The sequence below is a fragment of the Komagataella phaffii genome, chromosome 2, assembly GCF_000027005.1.
Source record: "Komagataella phaffii GS115 chromosome 2, complete sequence".
Classification (NCBI taxonomy): Eukaryota; Fungi; Ascomycota; class Pichiomycetes; order Pichiales; family Pichiaceae; genus Komagataella; species Komagataella phaffii.
Genome location: NC_012964.1, coordinates 1,503,615 through 1,521,350, shown reverse-complemented (window position 1 = coordinate 1,521,350; position 17,736 = coordinate 1,503,615). Strand labels below are relative to the sequence as shown.

At 38.7% G+C, this 17,736-nt stretch overlaps 9 protein-coding genes across 9 annotated transcripts; 2 read left to right on the top strand and 7 right to left on the bottom strand.

The window, feature by feature from the left end:
• Positions 1-104: 104 nt before the first annotated feature.
• PAS_chr2-1_0795 (Protein that activates transcription through interaction with DNA-bound Snf) lies at positions 105-3,515 on the top strand (the record flags this gene model as incomplete). Its single annotated transcript, XM_002491688.1, has 1 exon — positions 105-3,515. The coding sequence occupies one exon, from the start codon at positions 105-107 to the stop codon at positions 3,513-3,515; it is 3,411 nt and encodes a 1,136-aa protein (XP_002491733.1).
• PAS_chr2-1_0794 (Protein with lipolytic activity towards triacylglycerols and diacylglycerols when expressed in E. co) lies at positions 3,510-4,526 on the bottom strand (the record flags this gene model as incomplete). The annotated part of the gene is made up of 1 exon (XM_002491687.1): positions 3,510-4,526. One exon carries the CDS (start codon positions 4,524-4,526, stop codon positions 3,510-3,512), a length of 1,017 nt encoding a protein of 338 aa, XP_002491732.1.
• Positions 4,527-5,000: 474 nt separating this feature from the next.
• PAS_chr2-1_0793 (uncharacterized protein) lies at positions 5,001-6,500 on the bottom strand (the record flags this gene model as incomplete). Its single annotated transcript, XM_002491686.1, has 1 exon — positions 5,001-6,500. One exon carries the CDS (start codon positions 6,498-6,500, stop codon positions 5,001-5,003), a length of 1,500 nt encoding a protein of 499 aa, XP_002491731.1.
• Positions 6,501-6,884: 384 nt separating this feature from the next.
• On the top strand, positions 6,885-7,943 carry PAS_chr2-1_0792 (Hypothetical protein; the record flags this gene model as incomplete). The annotated part of the gene is made up of 1 exon (XM_002491685.1): positions 6,885-7,943. One exon carries the CDS (start codon positions 6,885-6,887, stop codon positions 7,941-7,943), a length of 1,059 nt encoding a protein of 352 aa, XP_002491730.1.
• A 56-nt stretch (positions 7,944-7,999) lies between these two features.
• Positions 8,000-8,653, bottom strand: PAS_chr2-1_0791 (Hypothetical protein; the record flags this gene model as incomplete). Its single annotated transcript, XM_002491684.1, has 1 exon — positions 8,000-8,653. The coding sequence occupies one exon, from the start codon at positions 8,651-8,653 to the stop codon at positions 8,000-8,002; it is 654 nt and encodes a 217-aa protein (XP_002491729.1).
• Positions 8,654-8,849: 196 nt separating this feature from the next.
• PAS_chr2-1_0790 (Hypothetical protein) lies at positions 8,850-9,155 on the bottom strand (the record flags this gene model as incomplete). The annotated part of the gene is made up of 1 exon (XM_002491683.1): positions 8,850-9,155. One exon carries the CDS (start codon positions 9,153-9,155, stop codon positions 8,850-8,852), a length of 306 nt encoding a protein of 101 aa, XP_002491728.1.
• A 776-nt stretch (positions 9,156-9,931) lies between these two features.
• PAS_chr2-1_0789 (Subunit of the membrane-associated retromer complex essential for endosome-to-Golgi retrograde prote) lies at positions 9,932-11,606 on the bottom strand (the record flags this gene model as incomplete). The annotated part of the gene is made up of 2 exons (XM_002491682.1): positions 9,932-11,203; positions 11,265-11,606. 2 exons carry the CDS (start codon positions 11,604-11,606, stop codon positions 9,932-9,934), a joined length of 1,614 nt encoding a protein of 537 aa, XP_002491727.1.
• Positions 11,607-12,458: 852 nt separating this feature from the next.
• PAS_chr2-1_0788 (Mu3-like subunit of the clathrin associated protein complex (AP-3)) lies at positions 12,459-13,835 on the bottom strand (the record flags this gene model as incomplete). The annotated part of the gene is made up of 1 exon (XM_002491681.1): positions 12,459-13,835. The coding sequence occupies one exon, from the start codon at positions 13,833-13,835 to the stop codon at positions 12,459-12,461; it is 1,377 nt and encodes a 458-aa protein (XP_002491726.1).
• A 525-nt stretch (positions 13,836-14,360) lies between these two features.
• Positions 14,361-16,250, bottom strand: PAS_chr2-1_0787 (Ferro-O2-oxidoreductase; the record flags this gene model as incomplete). Its single annotated transcript, XM_002491680.1, has 1 exon — positions 14,361-16,250. One exon carries the CDS (start codon positions 16,248-16,250, stop codon positions 14,361-14,363), a length of 1,890 nt encoding a protein of 629 aa, XP_002491725.1.
• Between the last annotated feature and the right edge of the window lie 1,486 nt (positions 16,251-17,736).

Below are 17,736 nucleotides of genomic sequence, written 5' to 3'. Positions count from 1 at the left end.
CCCCTCTGCTGATAATAAGAACTTACAAATCACATGACCTCCCTGAAACTCTGATATCCGAAGAATCGCCTCTAGCTAAGGAAAATAGATTATTTAAGAAGAGAATGTCTCTGGAGTCGGAAGAAATGTTTGTCAAACTAATCTCTGTAGGCTTCAAAGAAGCTTCTTTAGATAGTCCGACTTTCCGTGCTTCTGTGAATTTTACCAATCAGCAGATTCAACAGGTTGAAGCATGGCTCAACGGAATTTATACGGCACTAACTCTGATACAGAACGGAATGGGTAAAGTTGAGCAAGTAGCAAATGGTATAGAGATGCTGATAGTTCCTGATGTTGTTTCCACTTCTGGCGTTATAGACAATGATTACACGCAGACTGCAATGGTCTCTACTGGTGAGGGGCTGAAGAAGATCTTTTTAGAATATTCCCGATTACTTCATTTCGACACCCGTATATTAAAATTGGTTGAAAATCTTGTCAAAAATGAGCTAAATTCCTACAAAATACAGAGGATGCAATTTGAGACAATTCAACTTAGATATGATAAGGTTTCCAGTTTACACCATAAAATGGAGAAAACAAAACCATTGGAGCAAATTAAAGAAGAGTCATATCAATTATACGAAGTACGAAAGCAATATCTGGAAAGCTCCCTTGAGTTATATTACCGGATGGCAAGATTGACTAATAGTATCAATTTCACACTGATTGAAATTGCCAACTCTTTCTGGAGTGGGAATTTAAACCCAGACATGCTCCAGTTGCTTGGTATCGCCAAAGTCCAAATGAGTGTGAAAAGGATTTATGGATGGAAAACCCAAGTTGAACAGTCATCCAATGACATGATGCGTAACATACAAAGAACGAAAACTCAAACCGAGATGATGATGACCGCTTCAATGAAACCTCCCAGCAAGCTGACTGACTATGATTGTAGTTTATTGAGTTATAGTAACGTTTTCTTGGAGGATGAGCCGGGAATAAGGACTGAAAAACATGGCTGGCTCTACATGAAAACGTCTTCTCAAAATAAGATCGAATGGGTAAGAAGGTGGGTGTTTGTTAAAGATGGATTATTTGGGATTTTCTCTTTAAGCGATGATAAATTGTCTGTTCAGGAGACAAACAAGATAGGGTTGGGTCTTATAAACTTTAAGTTTGCTCCTGGAGAAGAACGCAGGTTTTGTTTTGAACTCAAGACTTTACGCGTCTCAATAACTTTACAAGCTGAAACGCTATTGGAACTTAAAACTTGGATGACTGTGTTAAAGATTCAGAAGGAGAGAATTTTGAACAAAGAATTGAACCACTGTTTTGTAAAATGCGAGCTTCCTCCACCAATGGAAGACTTTGCATCGAATATGAGTACTTACGTTGATACAGAACTCACTAGTACCAAGGGGCTGGAACACATAAAGTTTTTTTACAAAGGTTTACCCTGCTCTTCTTTGTACCAGAGAATTCATAAAGGAGTATTCATAAACACTCCGGTTACCACTAGTTTGTCAGTAGAATCTATCTTATTTCAAGCCCTTTTTTCCCCTCCCTCCTTTCCAAATGCAGTTACAGCTAATATATGGGGATCCGTTAACTGGGGAATGTACTTTTTTCCTGAAATGAAAAGAGAAATCTATCCAGCTTCGAAAAAGGAATTCTATCCTTCATCTTACCCTGTAGATTTACAACTGGCAGATATAGAACTCAAATCATTATTTGAAGTTGTCTTTGCTAATGATGAAAAGACTATGCTAACAATGAAATGTAATTGGATACCCAACTCAGAGCAAGAGTTATATGGCCGATCGTTTCTTACCCAAAAGCATATTTATTTCTACATGAATCATATGGGTTTCGTCTCATTGATTAGAAAAAATTTGGCAGACCTCATAAACATCGAATGTGATTCAAAAGAAGATTGTGATATCTTAAAGCTGTACTACAGTAGTGGTTATGTGTCTAAAGTTAAGATATTTTTGGACTCAGGGATGGCTGTTCAAAAGAAAATTAACTTGTTAATTTTAAATCAGAGGCGCCAAGTTCCCAGGAGTTTGCAAAGCCTACTATCCGATTTTAATAACATTGATGAACTAAAAGGACAGGAGCAGGCAGAGTTAGCTACTCAAAGAAGAGATACAATCCCTTCAATTGTACATTCAGTTCCAACAAGTATGGAGGCTCCAATCGATATTGACTATCAAAAGGATTTTCATTTGATATGGGACAAGGTTTACGATTCCCCTCCTAAGGTTTTGTTTCATGCATTCTTGGGAGATAATGTTGATATGCTGCATAAAGTTGTTCCATTGGTTGAAACTTCTGGAAGTGAAACTGCTAGAACTTCTTGGCATGCTGGTAGGAAACCTCCAGGACTGGAACGTAAGGTTTACCCATTCATAGGAATCACTAGTATTAGTTCGAAGAAGCTGGAATTCACTCAGGTTATTGAACATATGGTCAACAATAGATACTACGAGTTTTACCAGATCGACCAAACTCTCAATATAGGAGGTATTTTTTTCAGTACCGAAACTAGGGTGACAATACAGATGGTGAGTTCCAAGCGATCAAGGTTGAAAATTTATTTGAGACCAATTTTTAACTCCGCTAAGTTCAATCTCTTCAGGCCTTTGTATTATCTACTATTTAGAAGCAGAGTTACGAAATTGGATAGAGAGCTACAGGTGATGTTGAAACAATTGGGTGCCTCAAATGAGATAGTGAAAGCGTTACACAGTTTTGGCCCCATCTCTCAAACCGAACAAAAAGAACAATTAATTCCACCTGGACAGCTTGCAGAAGTCGTTGAAATTAGAGCTGCAGTACTATTTTTGTTTCTGACAAAGAAAAGCCTGATCAAAGCCTTGAAATTCAGCTTTGGAGTATTATCAAAAATTCGACTAATTATTGCATCAGCATTAAGCATCGTGACGGCCAACCATGTAATCCTGTTTTGCTTGTCTTTGTCTCTGATACTGAACTTGTTGCTGATGGGTCAAACGGTGTCATCATATTACACATTTCACAAGACAAGTACATTACTCTCCAATTACATGAAGGAGACACCGTATTTGTTGCAAAGATCAATACAGCTGGCGGATATCAAAGACCAGATATCATCAAGGACCTACATCAATAGCACCTCAGACCTTGTTTATCAGCAATTTATGAACACATCCTTTCTATTCAATTTTCCCAACGTGCAATTACAAGATTACAGTGATATCGAAACTTCTCAATCAGCAAAAATTTTAAAGCAATCGTTTGATAATATCGGAATAAGACGGAATCACCTTCTTGTACAGTTGCGAATACTGAATCATGCTGAATTGCAGATTGCGGAAGCTGAATGGAGAAATTGGTTGGTTTCTGAAAGCAGAAGATGTAACCAAGTAAGGAGATTAGATCGAGATATCACGGACGGTGTTCAAGAGACTATTTCCAGCATCTTGAGTTACTGTCAGCAATGCTCAGATCATTTGGAGCAAGTCTATGCACAATCTGAAAAATTGTTATAGGCCTTCTCGTGCTAGCTGATCAGCAATTTCCAAATAAAGAGCAACGGCATTGAATTTCGAACCTTTTTTGAACATGAGTAAGTTGATCGCAACCCTTGCTTCGTTCCTCCAGTTGATCAAATCCAAATGGTCGACGTTGTCTAATGTTCCTAAATATTTTCCCCACTTCGATGAACTAACACTAACCATTCCATCATTGTCGCCTTCAATATCGAAAATTATCTTCCAAGACGGAAAAAAAACGTAGGATAAGTTCGGACAAAACCTTGCTCCATAGCTGAAATATTTTACATTGTTTTTGTCCAGAACTTCCTGATTGAAAGTTTTCATGCTATTGATGGAAAGCTCACTTATGGATCTAGGTAATAGGGCCTTGGAGGCATATTTTAGGCACCAGTCAGCCATTGCAGACCCGTAGTGGGGTGTGGCTATGGTAGTCAGGCTCATTACCTCATAGTTGCTTTGCTGTAACTTAGTTATCAAATATCTACAGTCTAGCCCCCCCATAGAATGAGCAATAAGGTTAACCTTGATAGGTTTAGAATCAGCTCCTGGGTGAGTAGCTTTTAAAAGAGATGCGGCTTCTTCTTCTATGAAGCTATCTAACTTTTCTGCCCTTTCTCTTATGGTCCCAAAGGGTGGAACCTTACCGGTTAATACTGTACAGCCGATGTCCTGCAAGGCTTCTTTAATCCCATTCCAATAGTCGATTGAGAAGCCACTCAACTCAGGTCTTCTTGTGCCGGCAGCACTCAAGAATTTCAGCGAAGGAAGCAGCACTACCTTGTCAAATCCAGATAATCCATGACACAACACAAGCGGGTATCTGGGTGCTTTGTAATCGTCCCTAATGGTTTCAAAACGGTCGCTGATGACAATATCATTCGAGTCATTAGGGGTCGTGATTCGTGGTTCCTTTTTGTCCAGTAATGCAGAGCTTTCTAAGTCATACGTAGAGAAGGAGAAAAGGCCGAGAGGAAATCTCAAAGATGGTTTGCCCACAAGCAACATTAAACGGTCAATTGTCCAAATGCAAATTCTCTTTTTCAATTTTGATTCCTTGTTTGAAAGTTCCTCTTATATAATACTGGCGGAAAACAATATATTAAATGTGATATTCCTTGTATGAAGTGAAACTTCTTGTGGCGTATCCCTCTAACTGTGTTAGATAGTATGAAGCGGTTTTCCACATCAGTCACAGTGTATCCAACGATTCTGCTCGAAAGTACCAACTGTGCTCGATTTTCAAGCAAGTTGGGACTTGCAAAAGTGATCAGGAATGTGAGACATGGCCATGACTTGGCTTGTGACAATCATAAACCCTGGGATTAGCAGCCTAAAATGCGTGATCATGCGATTAGCTTTCATAAATAAAATTATATAGAAACAAATGTCAAACAGCATATAATGAAGAAAGTTTAGGGCAATAGACTGTTTTTCTGACCTACATATGTCCATAGAAAGGAAATAGAAATGTTGATAGTTTCACATGATGTAAAATCTGTCCGGGAAAAGTACTGGAGCGAGCAAGCTCCAGCCATACAAAGCAAAACAGCACCATGTACTAATAACCTTTACCCATGTGTTGAAATAGGTACGACCGACAGGAATAAATCCGCCATCATTGTCATCAATGTCAATACCAAGATTTATGGTCAAAAGTGCCGCAACATACTGTGTGGCCAAGAAGAATATGATATGGAATAAGAAATAGTTGTACTTTGTAAAATGTTTCTCCTCGCCGAGATCTTCTGTATCATTTTCATCGTATTGGTAGTAGATGGGATCGTTTAGAGCGCTTTCAGGAAGGGAGCCTTCTTCTACAGCTTGCCTGATTGCTTGAGCTCGTAATTCATTTCTTCTTCCAGGTGGATGTGCTGTGAATATATCTGACACCGAATCAAAATGTGAATCCCCATAAGAAGATTGTGAATGAGAGAACGCCGAATTTCCAGCAGCACGAGTTGTCGTATAGGCAACTGCAATGAAAGTGAAAAAGGACCCAAAAATAATACTGAGATTTCTAGTACCTCTGCTTCGTATCAAAGGGTTGCAACCTTTGTCATCTGGTTCGCTAAGGCATGCACTAAATGTCAAATAGGCACAATATAAGCAGCACATAGAGGATTGTGCGAGGCCAGCATTAGTATTATATTCCTGGACAATGGGAGACACCGACAGAAAGGTCACCAACACACTAAATCCGAATGTGAGAGAAATCGCAACGGTATTGAATATGCAGCCATCCTGAGCGAAGAAAAGGTACATAAACACAAAAAGACCTACAGATAGAATGTACATCGTCAGCGTGCCACCTACCAGTATCAACCTCCAAAATTTGCTGCTTGTGAACAGACCAGTGTCATCGTCGTCAAGATAAATTTCCCCTTCCTCTATTCTTTCAATACAGGTTTCGGCCCATTCGTGAGCAAAATCAACCAGCAAAATCAAACCGATTCCAATGAAAATAGTTGAAAATATAATCGAGATATAGTTTCCCCAGAACACAAAAAAAGTGTCGGGAATCATGAAGCTTAGAATCAAAAGCAGTGATGAGACGAATATCTTGGTGCGCCAATAACCATTTTGGATAACAGCTCGTTTGTCACTGGTAGATTGAACACCTAGCACTAGGCCCGCTAAGATTAGATGCATTATCCCCAGGCTAAGGCTTACTCTATGAACGTTAGTGAAGCCAATACAGTGATTCTCTCTACAATATGCATTGCCAAAACGTAAAAATCCCCAACTGGCTCGTTCCAACCATTCTGTTATGGTGTTGGACAAGGAGACCCAAGACATTACACTGTTAATGAAGAACAAGAAGCCATACATTACTCTTGTTGCCACAGAGGACTTGAATGTTTTTGAGAGCGGATTGTTTGCAGAAAGACACCCTGAGACCAATCCCGCACCAATAAAGGACGAAATCCAACTTCCAATGAGTGATAATGAAGCGAGCGGCAACGATAGCACTGCTCCCATGTTGTAAACTTGTTTTTAATCTTCAATAGTGAGAAACGTCAGAACTACCTCTGTTCAAATTAAAGCCGCGAGGTGGGCCAACCTGGTTCTTAAATAGCAGTAACCTTTCACTCTATTCAATTTAACGCCGCCAAAATCTAGAAATTGGCAAGTGTTTTAGGATCTTGAGCTATGCGATCTTTCGCAAGGAGGCTTCTTCATGAACGTAAGCTTTCCCAAACGTTCGCTTGATTGAAACTTAATTGTGAGTGTTGATTACAATTGCTATCTATTTTATTGCGATCATGTGATCATCAGATCCAATAAGAGTTTGAAGCGCATTTACTTAAGGAGTTTGTGAATCGCGTTGTTAACACTCTTGAGGCGAAGATTCCTTAAATTGTAATGAGATGTACAGCAAAACAAACAGAGACGAGGATGCTAGATGAGGAAAAGGAAGGATTCAATTATAAAGACAGGTCAACTAGATCCGAAAACTTTTTTATATTGCAATTGGATCATCTTCGTATTAGAGCTGGAAGATCTGGGGTACAATACTGTGAGTTCCAAGGTTACATAAATGACAAAAAATGGAACTGTCTTGATAGCAGTTACATGACTAGCCTGGAGACGTTTAAATATCTTTTGAAAAACCAACTTTTCAAAGACTTGGAAAAGTACGATCTATTCAATCAACACATCCTTTGGACCTATGACAAAAGCAGTTACACTTTCCAGCATTATCTTTTGGGGGCTAGTTCGCTGTTATGCAAAACAACGTCTAAACTTGAAAGAATTTTGTTTGATGTCTACAAGAACCAAATTATTATGGACTCTTATGATTATGGTGTAATTATCCCTGAGCCCTTTTTTTTCCCCTCCCATCTAAAGCAGATTTTGCAGAAAGTTTTGTTAGACTTAAGGTTCAAATCTATTCAATACATACCCGAGAGTTTATTGTATTGTTTTGGGTCTGGTATCCGAAATGCTATAATAGTTGATGTTAGCTGGGAAGGAGTATACATAATCCCTGTGTATGATCTCAGAGTTCTCAATAGTTCAGTCAAAGCTACAAACAGGGGTTATAAAATCTTACATTATAGCGGAAGTCGTACGATAGATGTTAATGATTTTGATTCAGTTTTTTATGAGTTGGAAAAGTATGCTGCTTATTCGGCCTCAGCTGAGGAAGTCAAAGGAATTTTCTTCCCCCCAGAAGACAATGAACATCCATTGGACGACGAAGAACAGTCAGTTTCCAAATTACTGATGGAACTCGTACAAGAACTGCCAATTGATATTCGAAAAGAATTACAGAACAAGATTTTAGTGACTAATAAGTTCTTGGTACCACATTTCAGAGAAATCTTACAGGAGGAGGTCGGTTCCATAGGTACCAAGATATTTAGCCCTTTGGATGTGTGGCAATGCACTAGCTTATATGCTGATTATTTTTTATCCTGAGTTTCGGCCTGATCCGTTGTATTCGAAGCTTGCTTCGAACCAGTTTTCGTAGAAGCTCATTCCCTACAACCAATTAACGATTTCAGTAAACTGCATTCCTCACCTTGAAGTAAGGAAATTCTGGGTAAAGAAAAATAAAGAAACCTCAGACCCGAATAAATCTTATCATTCCATCGTTGCGTTAAACCATTGGGTACAGTACTTCTAAGGATATGGCACTCCTGATCCAACATAGAAAGTAACATACGTTCATTGGAGGACCCTATGGGATCGCAAGGGATTTCAAGCATGTTATGCAATGGACTTGCCTGAGTATATTTATCACACTGTAACACATCTAGATTTAGAAACGAATCCAGAGGAGCCAAAGGGCCCCCTTGACTTTCATGACTGACCAAGATATATTGTTGTTTGCCTGTCTTAGGTAATTCACTTCCAGTGTGTTTGGCGCTAGCTTCCAGTGAACTTTTAGAGCTCCCAGTATCCAAACTAGTATTAAACTCTGTTCGTACTGAATGACTTACATCCTTGACCCTCTTTAAATTCAAGTCCCTTCTCTTCATTACTGAATTCCTCTTTGAAGCCTTTCTTCCTATGAATCCAACGGATCCTGGAGTTTTTAAACTATCAAAGTTGTAGTCATAATAAGAATCATGGGTGGGCAACATTAGTCTTCCATCCTTGGAATTCTCGTCTTGAATGTTTCCCATACTTAGATTATTTAGCACCAGTAAGCTATTAACACTAATTCACATAATGCATTTGTGTTTCTTTCTGTGATAGTATTCACTATTACGCCGCATTGAGCCCCCCTCCCCCCGGAAAGTATAGCATTTCTTTCTCATGCTAGCGAAGTAAATGTATTGTAGATTAAAAAAATAGTGAATCTAATTGAAACTGAAGCCTTCAGAGCTTTCGTTTGAATTCCCCAGCAGATGTAAGATAAGACTCAGCAAAAAGGCCCAGAGAACTGTTCTCATGTTTTAAGTTTGTACAGTTTTGTTTTAATTGATGGACTGAATTGAGAAAGGCCTTAACTTGGGCTCGTTCGCATAAAATATTTTTAATCAATGAGTCCGGGAAGCTATTATGAACTGGTCTATCTGTTGGTTCCCCTGAAGGGTTCAAATTGTTACGCTCCATTTCAACTTTGAAGGGTGTTAAAAAGATGTCAACATAAAGATCTTCAAGAAATGATGAACTTCCCAACATTACTTGGCGGATGCATTATCCAGAAGCATCCTGTGAGAAAACTACGAAAGAACAAGTGGCCACTATGAACTTGGCTACGTCTTTAAGAATTCATTAGTCAAATAGCACAAATAATTAAGTTTATACGAGTTATCACTTTCCTGGTAGCATGAGAAGTGTATGTATCTTTAGGCGTTTGGAGCTTTCAGTGCACTCCACCATGGTCAGCAGGATTCGTCCTCTGGTATCTTGTTGTACCTTATCAACGATACATCTAAGAGTTTAATTCTAAGCATGCCTAATAGTTTCTAAACACAATCGAGAGTTTATATCCAACTCTCGATTGTTCTGAAGAAAAAGCACTTTCACTAGTAGATACCCAAAAAAGATGAAATGGCAATTTTCTCCAGAGGACTCTTGAGATCAGTAACTAAGGCTGATGATATAGTTGAGTCGGAATAATAGTGTCACCTGAATAGTAGCACAAGCGTAGAATAAACTTCCAAAGACATGGGTCCTATTATTTAAGTTCTCATTAGATAAATCCGAAAAAAAGCTTCACGTTCCCTTGGTTCATTAGTGTTCAAAATTTAATATTCTTGTAATGAATTATCAGTTAGAAACCTAAAGCGCAAAAAAGGTCCTTTTTATGATAGGTTAGTTGCTTTTTTTTTGTTTCAGTTCAATCGCCTATATTGCAACATTCAGCACTGGGGGTAAGTTTATTAATGCTAAGAGTTGAGAAAGTACAATGTGCCATCTATCTCAGTAGTTCTTCAAGAATTCAACCAAAGACTTCAAAATGTCGTGCCACCGAGCAGATTAGCAGCATTCTTCGCATTAAACTCAGTGAGATTGTTACCTGCAGACTGGGTGCTAACTTTTTTCTTTGAAGACTGCGCTGAAGGATTCAGCACCGGGAGCACAGTATCAAAATCATTATCAAGATAAGTTTCATATTCTTGCATATCGCGTTCAAAAGAAGCATCAGCTGTGGAATTTCTAGAGGAAGACCCACCAGACCAAGCCTCTATTCGATTAGGATCTTTTCTCAAAGGCAAGGATTCTCTGCCCAGCCTATGCAATGAATGAGAAACGTCGATTAGTTTGGCATTAGCTAATAGTGCAAGTTTCTTACGTTCAAACTGGATTTGCTGATATGCTAGTGTTCGAAACAATGCTCTTACGGTTTCTGTGAAGTAATTAAGGTATTCTTCAGACTCAATTAACATGTTGTAAGTCAAGCGATCCACCTTGAATTCTAGTTCCTTTTCAAGAGCAACAACAGCCTCCAATGATTGTGACGCTTCGTCCGCTTTCAAAGTGTCAATGATTGGCTTGGACTTCAACTTTTGCACCTGCTCAAATTTTTTCCTTGCAGAATCCTTCGCCTGAGAAAGTTCCCTCATCAACAAATGCCTATTTGTCAGCGACTCTTTGATAGTAAATGAGTCACGAATAACAAGGAGTAGGCATTCATTCAATGCAGAGTTGTAACTAAGACGTTTCATCAAGTCTAACTCATTGAAAAGTTGCATGACTTTTTCTAATTTTGTCCATAGTCTTGGCATGTCTTCTTCCACTTCGACCATTGATAGTTCACGTAGCTGCCTATAGAAGATTGAGTACAAGCCGTTCATGTTCTTATCCAACTTCCCTATTCTTTCCAAGAGGGACACAAGTTTTTGTGATACGATATACAAAGATTTGACTAAAGGCCTGAACTCAGCTAGTCTTCGACATGCATCAAAAGGTGGTGCTAATTGCTTGAGAGTTTTCCTTCTCAACCCAGTGGCAACGATACTTTGACTCATTGTCTTGGTTGGTGAGTAAGAGAAGTCGTTGGTCTCCAAGAACAGTACGAAATCATGATCTTTTATCAGGATGGGATTCTTGGTGATTCTATCCATCCACTCTTGCAATAACTTAGAAACGGATGATTTGAATTCAGGGCTTCCCATATTATAAAGAGTTGGTATGCTAGGTAATCCGGGAACAAACACTTCAATATTGTTGATATTCAGGTACTTGGCAAAACTCTCTAGTTCCTTGTAGGTCCTTCGAATATCCTTGTATGAGTTTTTTCGTAAATCCATTGAGTCCTTTTATAAAGGCATCAAATTTTATTACCGGATTTTTAAAGGCAGATGAATCAGTGCCGTTCTTCTCTATATCTGTTATCACAAGGCAGATACTTCTACGATTCTGGTTGAACCTTTCAGGAATAAACCGACGAATCTCAGTTTCTGTTGGCATAACCAACTCGTTTTCTACGTTGGTAGTGATGTGATAGCTAGGCTCTTGGTTGGAGTCAGTAGGTAGTCGAAGTGGAGCGGTGACTGACGAATGCCCTTGCCCCCCTTGGGGGTTTGCATACTTAGGCTGCTTTCCTGCATCTACAGTCTTTATGACCTGCTCGCTAAATGGATTATTGTCAAAATCTTCTGGATCATATGGGACGGTAGTGCTCATCTTAATAGCCCAAATCGTTTTAGTTTTAGCAGTCTAATGTTTTCGTACACAATTTCCCAAGCTGGCTTAGCTTCGAACGGGATTTCAACTTGTGCGCGCGAATCAGATTTTTCAGTCTTTCATGCTTACAGAACTAAGATTATTTATTACATTACGCGGAGCTTGACAACTGCTTGGTAATTATTGTGATAGATGATAATATTTGATCGTAATGAAAGACTTTGATGTAAAAACTTAAATGTTGGTCCAGCCACTAGTTTTGTTGGGAATAAGAGTGGAAAAAGTTTCTTTAGATACAATACGAGGACACCCTATTAAGCCATTTGGAGATGTCGAAAGAATCGTTACCAGACAAAAAATAAGGCCATCAACAAGTAAAAAAGTCCATGTGAAATTGTGGCAAAAAATTTTCTGTGCGTAATCGAACATGTCATCAGGTTGATCAGTAAGATTCATTCATGCACCTGGAGCCTCACTGTTCTTTGAATGGACGTACTTACAAATAGGAACAGCATTGTATCATGGAAGCTAGAACGCGAGATGCAATCAAATTAGAACCTGTGTAAGAAAGCATCTTTAAAAAGACTTTATTAATGATTTATAGCTCCTAACAACATTGGTATCAAAAGGATCAAAGTCCGCCCTAGTAGCTCCGTTCTGCGTGAGCGAAAAAATCGCAATGAAGTCTTATTATTGGAAGAACTCTTTGAGATATCACTATTGAACCGCCTGTAAATGGTTCCAAGACTTAGGTTGAAAGATACCAAATGGATGTAAGCTTTCACTGGAATTTCCCGAAGTTGATTCATGTACGTTTAACTTATCTGGGTATGATTGACTGGAAAATGGATTTCATCGTATCAAATGAGTGACTCGGGATATGTATTTAGCTCCTTTGTAAGGCTTTACCTGATTGCTGAGCCCCTCAATTTTTTCGATTTCTATCGACCGTACTTCTAAGCCGGTCAAAAGAGAATGCTTATTCTCATACGACAGTTGCAAATAACTAGGTCGAAGCTTGTCTACGACTGGATCCGAACCATCGACCAAAGACCCTCTGAATGTAGCTGTTATACCAGTTGGAACCTCTTTGGCAAAAATCCACTCATAATATCGATTCTTACGTGACAGTTGCAAGTCTCCATGAGTGCACCGTAGAACCTTCACCGAATATTCGCGTTCTCTTGGAAGGTGAATCTCCAGTTTCAGATTCTCTATAGTATTAACCCTGGATGAGCTGAGAGTTGTTAGCCGTATTTCAAACTCGTTCGACCGTTTCCCTTGAAAAAAACCGTACTGCACGTCTACAAAATCCTGGTGTCTATCAAGATCAGTAACATAGGATACCAGTGTTGAAACTCCATCTGGAGGAACAAATGATATTAAACCGGACGATGAGTTCCATCTTGGTATATCTACTGCTCGATGAAAGGAAGGACAGCTTAGCTGATTATGCTTCAAGTTCAGCCTTAGATTTATGTGAGGAATTCCGCTTAGATGTGAGTTTACTAAAATTTTACCGGTGATCTTAGACACTAAGGGCATCCTCTTTGAATGTCGAACGGCAGAACTGTAAAATGCGGAAGAATTTGAGTCATCTTTAGTGCCATTGTGTGCCAATGTAATCATGCTTAATTCCTCAACAATGTCAATAAGTATTTCGTTGTTAGTATGGTAAACTTTGCTTCTTCTCCAGGGAATTGAATAGTTGGATCTGGACCACATAGAAGGCTGATTAGCAAAGGTATTAAATGCAACATTTCTATTCAATGAGTTATTCGCTGTCTTCGTGAGTTGTTTTGTAGAAGATAAAATTTTATCCATAATAGATTTATTTGGCATCAAATCTTTGATCTGATTATCATCAATTATGAAGGGAAAGCCTCCATCAGCCATATCAAGTAGCAACAGAGATATGGTATCCGAATGAGATTTGATTGTAGCGGCTGTTGGTTTGCCAATATATTCTTCGAGTACCTTGACAAATGTATCCACAAACAGGGCATATACAAATGGATCATGTTCCAGGCAAACCAACCATACTATTATTCCGTTCCTAGGATACTTGATGATGTATTTTCCGTCACATTGAATATAAAGCCAATTTTCAGATTGAGAGGGCATTAGTTTCAAACGTGCCATCAAACTACCGAAAGAAATAGAAGTTGGACTCCACAGATACTGGTAAAGCAATTTTGAAAATTCGTCAGTTATAACAATTGAATCCATGAAATAATGATTAATGATGTGGTGATAGAGCCAATGGAATTATGTAAAAAGATATGTAGCTTCAATTAGTGCCCATGAACACCCATACACCACTAGAGGGTATTAGTTCATCATTTAGTTAACTTGTCATTTCGTTAGCCAAAACCATGTCCATGTTGATGATACCAATCTTCTGACGAGTGATAAATCACAATTGATCACATTAAAATATACACACAATATCTAACAAGAACATTCAGTTAAGAAGTCCTCATAAATTTCAACGGATGCACCAATAGTAACCACACACACACATCCAAGACATGCTTTTTCTTAAAAGCTATCAGAAACAAAAACAAATAGAAGTAACAATAATCTAACCACTCCTCCAAATGAAGATCCATCGTAGATCTTAGGAATTATGACTATGGCTCCAATATCCAATACAAAAGTATTACCTCAACAAACACACTAATTCGATAAGAACACACACACACGATTCGGTTTGAATAGTTGAAGTATCACCAATATTCGGATATTAACCTATCAGTTCAATAACTCAGTTGCAGTCTTTTCGGTCGTATCTTTGGAACCATTGTGACTCAATTGCGAAGACGTCTCGTCTTGAATAAACTCCTCATCAATTCCCAGATCCTGACTCAACTTAACAGGGTTATCATCTGTCGCAGCTAAACCATATAACCCAATGGCTACACAACCGAGGATACCAGCAATGCAGGAGAACACCAATGCAACGATACCTCGGGCGGTAAAGCCTGCAGGCAAATTTTTGACTTGAACATTCTCATCTGTAAGGTCTAAAAAGTTTTCGGTATTAGCTGCTGCATTGCCAACGTATGGCATGTTGTTTACTTCACACATACGCTTCCAGTTGTCATCAAGATTTTGCTGGCTTTGAATTGACAAAGGATCCTCAATGAGTACTAGGGCCAACCCTTGGTCCAGGTGCCATTCAATATGGCAATGGAAAAACCATACACCTGGATTATCAGCTTTGAAACGAATTACAAAATATGACTGGGGATTAACATAAACAGTATCACGTCTCATAGGATTCTCTGGGATGTCATGTGCTTCTGAAGCATTATAGGGGACTGGTGTACTCTCCTCACCGTAGTCAGGACCTCTTACGACTGTCTGGAACACATGACCATGTAAATGGAAGGGATGTTTACCAGTATCTAGGTTGTTCAAAACAATTTCGATAACTTCATCCTTTTCTAGGACAAATGAGTTTGTATTGGATCCATACACGAGAGGATTTATGGCATCTTCACCTGCCGAAAAGACAGTACCCAATACTGGAACTTTAGGTGCAACGTATGTTAAGTTGTTGAAAAAGGCATAGTTTACACCGTCGTCCAAGTTATCCATTGCAACATCCACGACAATTTGGTAGTCTGGATCAGGATAAGCTTCTTGTGCCTCCAAGGGTTCAAGCCAAAAATCGTCCAAAAATATGTCCAATGACTCTACTTTATACTCTTCAGGTAACCCAGCTGACTCGTTATACACGATGTAATTAGTGCCGTTGAGTTCAAGGTCTTTGGGTATAACATCCAACATAGTGTCATCAACACGTTGCATTAGAGCGTAGTTGCGGGAGGTGTCATCTTTGGTTTCAATCAATACAGTGTAACGTTGAGCAACTGTGATGTATATCATGTCTGTTTCGTTTGGCTGTGTATAAACACCGTCAACCTGGACCACTTTGAATGTATGATCTTCCATCCAGAGATACTGAGAGACAAATCCACCAACGTTTATCAGGTTAACCTTATATGTTTTACTCGGTTCCACATTCCAGGTGAAGTTTCTAGTATCATTAAATAAGAAGTTCTGAGGAATTGGCTCGGCACCAGTTGGGTTGAAACGAGACATAAAATTCGGGATCAAGTCTACTGAGGATTCATGGTACCACTCAGAAATTGTGAAAGTGAACTCCTCATCGTATTCATACGGAAAGTCATCATCATCCGAACCGTCGTGGACGATAAAAGCAGCACGCATTCCATCCCCGTATTGACCGGCAGTATGAGAATGGTACCAATAGGCACCTACTTGGTCAACAGTAAAGTTATACAACATGGTTTCTCCAGGAGGGATAGGACACTGTGTAATTAGTTCAGGGCCATCCATGGAGTTAGTTCCGTTCTGAAACAGCCCGTGGAAATGCAATGAGGTGTTGTAATCCTCGAATCCGTTTGTCAAATACAATTCGATGCGATCTCCTTTATCAGCTTCAAGCACTGGAAGAGGCCATTGTCCATTCAACCCTATTACATCATCACGCTCATAAACTCCATCAGGATTAGCATTCACAAACCCTGTAGTGAAGTTCCATGTATGTGTTTTTGCAGTGACACAGGTACTGGCCACTAGAACAGCAAGCAGAACTGGTTCGAATACAAACATTCTTCGATGGAGTGTTGGCGGCAGTGGTTACAGCTAGGGGAAAGGAAAACTTCGAGGAAGTGGGCAGTAAATTTCTTTTATATACGCTGAAAGAAGGTTGAAATTTTATTGTTTTGTTTCTTTTTCTTGTTGTGCCTTTATTTGGCGATTGAACTGATAATTTTACTAAATAAGTGGAATCCTTTCCTGCAGGCTTATGCATTAATCAGAAAAGTGCCTCGAAAGCTTAAACATGCATTTAATCTAAGGGGGGCTATCTTTGCTTCTCCGCTCCTTGAAATACAGCATGCTAGCTTCAAATCCATTACTGTTTGTTAAGTTTGGCATTACCCCGTGGATACCAGTATTGCAAATAAGCGAAGAAGTTGAAATTGTTGCCTAAGAATACGCCGTATCGTTCGATATATGTCAAGCTAAAATTTTTTTGACACACATCAGAAAACAAGCTTAATTTAAGCCTTGTCACGTGCAAGGATTAAGTAGAATCCTAAGCACCGTTAAGTTCGAGCGAATAGTATCATTAACACCTACGAGTGGCCACTTAGATCGTTTCTCCTCGTCCAATGTGTACTATACATTCAGCACAAGGGGCTGTAAAATCATTTGCTTGTAAGAAATGATTTGTAGGCTTCATTTTTATAATAAGATTACAGTAGGTTTAGCAAATGGTCATTTGTTCTTAAACATGGACTAAAAAAGCACAATCGTTTAATGGCTAGCAGCAGTTTAAATGAGGTAAAATTAACACTGTCCTTAATATATATTTCTGATACTATAAATTTAGAATTATATTTGAATCTAATCTCTGAACTAAACTGTTTGATTATTGATCGAGCATTGTTTCGTACTTACAAAGCAAGTTAAATCCAGTGAAATGACATTCTACACTTAATTAATGAGTAATTAAGTTAAAATACGAATATATGTACTAATGACAACATTAATCCACCTAACATAATCATTAATAGCAATATTTTTAAATGGTTAATTCATAGGACCACAATACGGAAAGTGACAGATATGTATAACGACTAAATACATTAGTTTTTGAATAAAGTACTGGACACAGTGATATTATTATATTTACCACCTCGAAGTTTGACCGCTACTTATTCATGGAAAAAAAGTAAACAATAGATCGTATCCTCCGATTGAGACTAACGGTTACTGAATAGTGATCTATAATTAGAGTAATATTGGATAAGTGACGAAATGCATCAGTTCAATATGAATTGAAGTAGATTAAGTTGAATTTAATATACTTGCTTCTATACTTACATAATCGTCTTCTCTTCGCGCCCTCGAATCGAGTAGAAAAAAGTGATGACCAAGCAACGAATGATTACGTTCAATGATGATTCTAAACTTTTTTTAATCTTCTCTCAATGGTGAACGTAAAGCAGCTAAAGAATAATATAGTAGATGAGGCTTTTTTTTTCCGTTTATCGTTTGAAAATTGAGAGGAGCAAGTTCTTATTTGTTTAAA